Here is a 9644-nt window from a genome sequence, read left to right as displayed (position 1 = left end):
TATAGATATTCTAAATTAAAAACGGAAAATATCGTTTAATTCATGAATTTTCAAATTAAGCCATTTAAACGTGATTAGGACAAACAAGTGTCGTAGATTCGTGACCTAAGTATGGTTGTGAATAAGTCACACATGTCATGTCAAAGACATCGCAACTTAAGCTTGCTGGACAGGTAATCTGTTTATGTTTGGTTCTTTGTGTTTCTTTGGCATTGATGTGAAAATATATTTATTAAATGGGAAACTCCAATAACTTCTCGAAATTTTTTTCCAATAAACCAAAAGATGTCAAAATCAACGAAACAAGGAAAGATAAAACAGTGGGTTTTCTGTTCTTTAATTACACGTATAGCGAGCACCTCTACCACTCGCCGGATCATAAATACCCTTCAGTATTTCAACGGTAAGACTTGGGTAATTGACAACAAAATCCTCGAACTCAGCCGTGCTACAAATTGCACTCATATTGGCTCTAATATAACCTAAGGCATCATCACTGAGGGCTTGGTCAATAGGGATTTGGGCGAGTGCAAGGACGGTTAGAGCGTTAGACACATTCATAGATGTTCTAAGATGGCTTCTGCATAGGTCACGTAGATGTGGAATCTCATATTTGTCAGCTGCAAGAAAGAGTGACATAACATGTTGTTTCCCTTGTTCAGAAAGCATAGTGCCATCACTATAGATGAACTCAACTAAAGCATCTAACTCTTCATGTTTCAGCTCCGAGAGTGTGATTGTCTCTAGCTTAGTCGTTGCCTTGATCTCGTCAGATTCAAGTATCTTCTTAAACACCTCAGATCTTGCAGACTATAAACATTTCCACATCAAAGAAAGAACATAAACATAAGGTAAAGGAAAACAAATAAGTATATGTATGTAAAGAAAGAAGAAGATACCAGAACAATCTTGTGGGCAGATATAGATACGCCTTTCTCATCACTTTCTCCTGCCTTAAGGCATACATCGACGTGTCGTTGTTCTTTCAAGGCCCTTGCAAGTCCACCTACGAATAGCTCTTGGTTGGTTTGTTTTGCCATGTTTTGTAAAGATTGTAGTGGTTTTGATTATGGTTACGATTTGTGGGTTATATAGAGAGTCTTGAGGGTCCACATTACTCTTTTGGATGCTTTCGTTTCCCGAGACTTTTGAACTCGTAAGGAGACGTTGGTACTCAATACAATAATTAAAGTCACAAATTTATTTGCACTCTACTTTAAGTAAATTTTATGAATTTTCACAAAATGGATGTTTTAGGCTATAGCAAAGCCAAGTCAGTAATAAGTGTTGTCGGAAAAATTAAAATTAGGCTTGGAGAATCTCTTAATCTTTTTTCTTAACACTAAACTCCCTTTCAAGTTTCAAACATGACTTGGCTTTAATATATTTTTACAAAATCTTAAAAGTACACATGTTCGATTGTCTTTTTGGTTCGGTTCAAAAGTTCCTAACTTAGATTAGTTCTGTATAGTTTTCAAATTCTGAAGTAACCGGGAAATAAATTACACCACCCGAAACGATCTATATAATCGAACTCGCAAGACTACTTAGGAGCATATTAATCATTTGATGATTTGTAAACCCTAAACCTATCTAGATCATTACCATCATTCTCTAACTCAATGGTTCGTCTCTATCTTTAATCTAGCTTAATGCATGCGCAGCTTAGCGTTTTCGTTTCTGTTAACAGTGATGTGATGTGAATAAAAACCCAAACATCGATTATTTATGGGTGTGTTGGAGAATTTATAGTTTTGTATCAATATTTTTAAAATGATACAATACAACTATGATTTATTTGTATCACTAAAATTGACTTGATGCTAACCTATTTAATAATAACCTCAATTATATATGTATACTAGTTGTTGACCCGCGCTGCGCGCGGGAGTTTTATAATTGTTTTTTATATTTTAAAATTTATATTTTGATTTTTCTTCGTTTTCTGTTTATTTTTTTTGTTTTTACTGTTTTTTTTGTATTAATTTAGTATATGAAATGTTTATTTTTATTTTTTTAACTTTTATTTAGGTCAAATAGTAGCTGTTAAAACCTTACATTTCAAAAGCCTTCAATTCTTGTAAGCCAAATTATTCTGGTGAATCCACTTATTTATTTATCCAAGTGTTTTTATTTTACTTTTTAGTTTTTTTTCTACTTCTTATGCCTAAAATCGGTTGTGTTTTCGTTTGAGGTGGCTTCGGATGACATCAATTTAGTGGTATATCTATCTGTATAGTATAAATATCCTTGCTTTGTATTTTGTTTTTGTATTTAGCCCCATTAATCAAAAAATTGATCATTACTTTATAAATAGATACTTGTTTTATTTATTTTGGACATAAATGTTTTTTACTATATTATTTATTTTCTTAAAACCACTATTGAATATAAAAATAAAATAAAAGCTAAGTTATGAGGTAGAAAAGAAATTAAAAACTAAAGTGTTGTAATTCTAAATCAATGTAAAAAATTAAGATGAATGATGATGTGGGGTTTATATTATACATTATATTTGTTAGTATAATCGATAATTAGTAAGTTTTTTTTAACTCTTAATCAATTATATTTTTTAGTTTTATAATATATAATAATAATAAAAAGACCTTTCATATTTATTTTGGAAAAACTTATTTACATAGGTTTAAATATTAAAATTAAATGATAAAATGGTATAATTAATTTTAAAAATTAAATAATAAAATGAGGTGGATGATGATGTGGCTTAAGCAGAAGAGAGAAAAAGTTAACTTTATATATATAGATATATAGTTGATGCTAAATCATATATATTTGTCTCATTTGTATTAAGTGATTTAATTACTATCATATAGTTTTGTGCTACAACTTAAGTGATTTAATTTAATTCTTCTCTTTTTTTTTGTAGTGGTTGAACATTTTTTTTTCTTGGACTGTCTCCACTTTGTTTAGTGGGATGATATAATTATATAAGTATTCATATGATATACATTATTTTTTCACTTCATGTCATATTGGTCTGAATTTATAATAATTCATTTTTTTTTTCTAACAAATTTATATTGGTTTGTCCTACTATAAAGCATCTTTACCTACTCAAAGCATTATCCATATTATTATATATGAACGTTTTCATAATGATGAATAAAGTCACCAAACAGAACTAGTCTACTTGAAACCTCTCTGTCTAAGTGAGATCAACAATGGTCTTAAACGTGATCAAGATCTCCCGAGTCAGCCCTTCAACTAACTCAGCCACCCCACTCGTCCTCCCACTCACTTTCTTCGATTTACTTTGGCTAAAACTCAACCCTATCGAACGAGTCACCTTTTACAAACTCACTGACTTATCTCATTACTCCTTCTTCTCCACAATCCTCCCAAAGCTCGAGCGATCTTTCTCCCAAGTCCTCTCACATTTCCTCCCACTCTCTGGTCACCTCAGATGGAATCCACAAGATCCAAAGCCTTACGTTGTTGTCTTCCCACAAGACACTGTCTCTCTTACCGTGGCCGAGACGGACACTGACTTCTCACGAGTCTCAAGCAAAGAGCTTCGTCTCGAGACTGAGTTACGTTTTCTTATCCCTGAGTTAGAGATTTCATCTGACTCAACGTCTCTTCTTGCACTACAAATCACACTCTTCCCAAACCAAGGCTTCTCCATTGGATTCACAACCCACCATGTCATCATGGACGGCAAAACCGCTTTAAATTTTCATAACACTTGGGCTCATCTTTGTAAATACGGAACCATACCTCAAGATCTTGATCTACCTTTGGTTTTAGATCGTAAGGTCATCAATGTTCCGGCAAGACTCGAATCCAAGATCTTGCAGCTCCTACAGGACGACAAAGACGACGCAAGAACCTTAAAGGCTCCTCCAGCTAAGGATATTGAAGATGTTGTCCGAGTCACACTCGAGCTGTCTCAAGAAAACATCAAGAAACTTAAAGAACGAGCCAAGAACGGGTCAACTCGGTCTGATCTTTACTTATCAACGTTCGTAGTCACGTACGCTTATGTGTTGACTTGTGTGATCAAGGCTCGTGGAGGTAGTGTTGATAGACCGGTTCGGTTTATGTACGCTGCTGATTTTAGAAACCGGTTAGACCCGCCGGTTCCTTTAACATACTTTGGGAATTGTGTGTTACCAATTGATTTTTATGGATACAAAGCTAAGACGTTTTTGGGGGACGATGGGTTTGTCAATGGTGTTGAGATTCTAAGTGGCTCAGTTAGAGGCTTGGGTTCACCAAGTTTTGAGTCAATATGGGAAGTGTATGAGGAAGGAACAAGAACTATGAGATTAGGTACACAAGTATTGACTGTAACCGGTTCAAACCATTTTGGGATATACGGTTTCGATTTCGGGTGGGGAAGACCGGTTCACACTGAGATTATGTCTCTTTACCAGAACGATGAGTTTTCTATGTCAGCTAGGAGGGATGATATTGGTGGTGTGGAGATTGGTGTATGTTTGAAGAAATGTGAGATGGATGTTTTCAGAGGGCTTTTTTTGGGGGAGATGGGTTTGTCAATGGTGTCGTGAAAAGACCCAACCCGTTTTTTTTTTAATCATGCAAATCGGATTAACCCAAATAATGCAAACCAACTAAAGCGGACTAATTAATTAAAACTATTAAATTCCAATTCAAACCGTTTAACCAGTAATTCTAATTTAACCAAACTATATAACAATAACTAGCAGAAGACTTAACCAAAAATTCAAATTAAACAATGCATTAAACCAGCAAGTAGTTCAATATCCAAAACAATCATCATCCAAAAATAGAATAACATCATAAAATGTTTATAAATTCCATATCTAACAATCTCCTAACCAATTCTAGCAATTATCCAGAACAATCAACGATCCCCTAGATCATTCTTCTATCTTCGCCATGATTTCACGATCACACCTTCCCTTTACCTGCATTACAGAAAGAGATGCATATGTATATTCATAAATACTTAGTGAGGCAGCATCCCCACAACTGGCTATACACACAAGCATCATAATTCACATATAAACAATAACCAACAATGATAAAATTACAATGAAAAAGACCATATAATCCGACATGACGAGTAGTGTCAATCAACACTCGCCACAGGTGTCGATCGACACTCGCAACCATCTTCGCGATACAGAAGATTGGTGTCGATCGACACCGACGCCCTAACATCACTCTAGTCGCTTCTCATCAATGGATATGCTTCTCCCATCAATCCATGGCCGAATAAATACTCTACAAGACTCGTCCAGAGGCACCACAATACAAGAAACACGCATACAAACAAAAAAAATCAATCAACAACCATAGAAATCACCAAAACATGAATCAAACAGCTTAGATTAGCCTAGGTCCTACACTCACCTCTTAAAAAAGACAGAACAACAAAGAACATGGGATGAAAGGGGCGAAAACACACATCCAGCAGCAACACAAGGCAGTTAAAAATTATCGATCACCAAAAAAATTGTGAGCTATTCACCATTTTTCATAATATTACTGTTACCAAATTTTTTCAAAAACTTAATTTAGATATTATACCCTAAACATGATTATACCAATACCCTAAAAATGTTATTTAGTAACTTCCAGTTTTTTTAAAAACTATTCTCGCATATTGTTTTACTATACAATTTATTGTATTTCTTAAACTTAATTAATTATTACAACATTTGATGGTAAAGTTCTAACAAATTAACGTCAATAAAAAAAAAGAGTTATAGAAGCATTAATTTTTTTTATAAATATGAAAGTATAAAAAATTAAAAATTAAAAAATAAATATTTTAGAAATCAGAATACCACGAATTATATTGACTTTTATTATCCTTATTTTTAAGTTAGTAATGTCAATTTTTTAGTTCTCTTTTATTCACCCACTTATTTTAGAGAATTTTTGAGAAATACCCCTTTTGGTGTACCCCTTTTTAAAAATACCCTCTTTATCTATCCATTTTCAAAAACACCCCTTTTTAAATATAAAAAATTATAAAGTTTTATATAGTTTATAAGGTACTTCTATATAATAACTACTACTAGGAGATTCGATACAAATAATTTTAAAATGTTTTAAATAGTTTTAAATCGTTTTTATAAGTTTTATATGGTTTTTAAAAGGTTTTTAAAAGGGCTTATACAGTTTTTATAAGGTTTTTATAAGGTTTTTCTAATTTATTTTTACGCTATTTATGAAAGGTATATAAAGTTTTATAAACATATAAAGGTAATTTGTGTATATATTTATAAGCTTACACACATATTTGGATAAATTTCAACATTTTTAGTGGGTTTTTGATAAAGTTTGAAAAAGGAGTATTTTTAAAAAGAGGTATATGAAAAGGGGTATTTTTGAAATTCCCCCCTTATTTTATCCAATGAGATTGCACTATGACATATTACCTTTAGATATAATTTAAAATTAAACAACATTTAAATATATGTACACCATGTCAAATGTGCAAATTCGAAAGCTATGAAACAAAATTAATTTACACGTCATACAATTATTCTATATGTTTCCGTTGTGCTACCCTCCCATTCAAGGAAAGGTATAAGCATGACGGTCATTTTCTCACAATTTGTGATGGGATAGAGGAGGTAAGTGATCAACCAAACTGGTGTGAGAATTGCAAATCCAAAATAGCTGAAAAGAAAAGAGAGGTACGATTTTATAAATGCAATTAGTGTTGCACCACTCTTCATGTTGATTGTTTATTTGGCGGAGACATGTACATGAAAGCTGATGGAACAGAACAAGAAGCCTTCTCTTTTCGCTAGTACTTGTTTAAAGATCAAGATTGGGATTGGATAGATGTACAGACTCTTCCCAACAGTTCCCTCTCCCGACCAATTTGCGCTGGATGCATGCGTCGTTTTCCATCCCAAATATTTTTTAAGGAAAAATGGGAAGGCACAATATACTGTTCCGTGGATTGTCTTCGATTTGCACCAGATGACTGAGCAAGTGAGCATCTACCGAGGTTGTCCCTTTCTTTTCTTTTTCTTGTTAATTTGATGTATTTTGAGATTTGGATATGTGTAGATGTAATCTTTTTCTATTTAAGGAAAATGTTTATGTGATTTTATATTTTCATCTCCTTAGCTATTTAGCCACAATCAACTACTTAATAATAAAGCAAGATAACGGTGATATTGCTGTCAATGAAATTTCTTTGTTGGAGTTTTGCTCTATCCTTTGCCATTGGTATTCTTGATTGCTTTCTCCATCTCCTTTGATTGTGGCTATGAAGTACCTAGTCTGACAACTCTGATTCCTACATACAATGTAGAATCTATGGTACTTACTGGCTTTTTTCGTACTTTAAAAAGATTAGTATATTTGAAAGCATATTGATTATTCTACTTTTAAGAAGTTAGTATCAAATCTAGATTTCCTATATCTATTAGTTAGCAATCGAGAAACTCTAGGAAATATAAACTAATTTATTATGAAATATTTAAATTAATTTTTTCTTGTAACATCTTTCCTTCTCCTTATTCTTTTTTGTGCACCCAATTTTCCTATATACAAATTACTGAATTAATAATCATAAAAAACAGAATAAATATATTTCCATATCTTAAATCACACACAATTCTGTATATTATGGTATTTAAAGATTCTCAATCATAAATACCAAATCTTATTGAGTAATATAAATCATAGATATTATTTTTGGGGGTCTAGAAAAACCCTACAGTTGGACTCTATAAATACCACATTAGTCACATACACTAGAATAGTTCTATAATCCCACGAGTAGACTGAAGGGGTGTTATTGGTTTGTGATTTAAATAGAGTTTGAAAGATTCTTAAAACTATAGAAAACAAGTAAATTTTTAAAAAGTCTTTTAAAATATGTAAACTTTACTTTTCAGAGTTATTATTTGTTTGGGCAATTTTTTAAAAGGGAAAAAACTAGATTAACCCAAATATAAAGAAATTAATTACTAAACTAACTTATAAAATATTTGGGTTAGTTGAGTACTTTTCATGACAAAAATACCTCTATAACTTGCTTTGTTAGGAAAAAAAGAAGAAGTCATTTTCACCCTTTTAAAAAATCCAGCGATTTGTAAAAAAAATAGAAAGTCTGTTGTAGGCCTGGGCATATTAACCGTATCCAAAATCCGAACCCGAACCCGACCCGAAGTAGGCAGTTCGGTTCGGGTATGGATAGTGGGTAATATCCGATCGGATTTAGTTTTCATAAAAATCGGATATCCGATCGAGTTCGGGTATTATCCGAATCCGAACGGATACCCGTACTTATCCGATCATAAATAGATTATATATCTTTAAATCTTTAAATCCTTAAATCATATATATAAAAGTAAGGTTCCACTCTCTCCTTATTGGTGGAAAAACATTTAAGCCCTTCATTTAAAAAAAAATAAAAAAAAAATGTTTATGACAATCATTCAATACAAAATTTAATTACACTATAAGTTATAATCAAATGGCAAAGAAAATGAAAGGACTTAATCATATATCATTCAACAAAATAAATAAATAAATAAATGTTTATGACAATCATTCAATACAAAATTTAATTACACTATAAGTTATAATCAAATGGCAAAGAAAATGAAAGGACTTAATCATATATCATACAACAAATTTTATAAGCTTTATTGGTTGAAAATTATTTAAAATCATATATATAAAAGTAATGTTTCACTCTCTTTATTGTTCCATTTTGTATTTATTTTTAAAATATAATATTTATTTTTAACCAAAAAACACATTTAATCATATACATTAATTCATACTTTAAATTCACACTTTACTACTAAAATGAAACTGAAAATTATATAAATTTCCAAAGACTATTGGTTTTCTTTATTGAATTTCAATTAAACACACTATAAATTATAATTATAACTCCTCTAATTTAATTATTTTAAAAATGTAACTTACATCACTTCTTATCATATAAATAGCCATTCTCACATCCTTCTCTACCATATCTCATATCTTCATTGATCTCTTTGTTTTTTTTTAAAGTTCTTGCATGGGGTGAAAACTCATTTAAAATATCATTGTAAGAGTTTGATTAATTATTTAGTTTAAACTTTTGTTTTCAATTTTTTTTTTTTTTTTTTTTTAAGTATTTCTTTATGTATTCATTGTTTTTTATATTTTTAAATGTAATACATATGTATAATAATATTTTATGGTTATAAGAAAATCAAGCTAAAGAAACCATCTTCATTCTTTTACTTTGGATGTTTGTTTCTTTCTCACATATTCATGTATATTTAATTTATTTTCAAAAGTATGTAATTTTTTAACAAAATAAACTTTTTGTTATATAATTGTCAAACCAATTTGTAAGACATTCTTTTAAGAATAATGACCCATATATTTAGTTTGTGATTCAACTTGTAATAATACAAAGAATAATATAATTTGTTTTAACTTTGAATTTTATACTTGATTTCCTATCTAAAAAATAATTTGATATTCCATTTTCTATCTATTATATATACTACAAGGATGAAAAATATAATTAAACCTAGAAATATAACTTAAATTAAGAGGAATATAAAAAGAGATTAAAAATAGAATTATTTCTTCGGAATTTTTAAGGTTTCACTCTCTCCTTATTGGTCCATTTAGCATTTATTTTTAATTATAATATTTAT

At 30.7% G+C, this 9644-nt stretch overlaps 2 protein-coding genes and 1 pseudogene across 2 annotated transcripts; 2 read left to right on the top strand and 1 right to left on the bottom strand.

Annotated features, from left to right (window-relative positions):
• Window positions 1-336: 336 nt before the first annotated feature.
• LOC17887073 (putative BTB/POZ domain-containing protein At2g40440) lies at window positions 337-1040 on the bottom strand. Its single transcript, XM_006292848.1, has 2 exons — window positions 900-1040; window positions 337-810 (listed from the first exon to the last, which is right to left on the bottom strand). The coding sequence occupies exons 1-2, from the start codon at window positions 1038-1040 to the stop codon at window positions 337-339; spliced, it is 615 nt and encodes a 204-aa protein (XP_006292910.1).
• Window positions 1041-3156: 2116 nt separating this feature from the next.
• LOC17886447 (BAHD acyltransferase At3g29680) lies at window positions 3157-4582 on the top strand. The gene has a single exon (XM_006292893.2). It carries the CDS (start codon window positions 3183-3185, stop codon window positions 4530-4532), a length of 1350 nt encoding a protein of 449 aa, XP_006292955.1. The 5' UTR covers window positions 3157-3182; the 3' UTR covers window positions 4533-4582.
• Window positions 4583-6443: 1861 nt separating this feature from the next.
• LOC111830464 lies at window positions 6444-6956 on the top strand (annotated as a pseudogene).
• Window positions 6957-9644: the final 2688 nt, after the last annotated feature.

This window comes from Capsella rubella, unplaced genomic scaffold (assembly GCF_000375325.1).
Source record: "Capsella rubella cultivar Monte Gargano unplaced genomic scaffold, Caprub1_0 scaffold_5, whole genome shotgun sequence".
In the NCBI taxonomy this organism is placed as follows: domain Eukaryota; kingdom Viridiplantae; phylum Streptophyta; class Magnoliopsida; order Brassicales; family Brassicaceae; genus Capsella; species Capsella rubella.
Note: the sequence above shows the minus strand (reverse complement) of the source record. Positions and strands in the feature narration are given on the sequence as shown.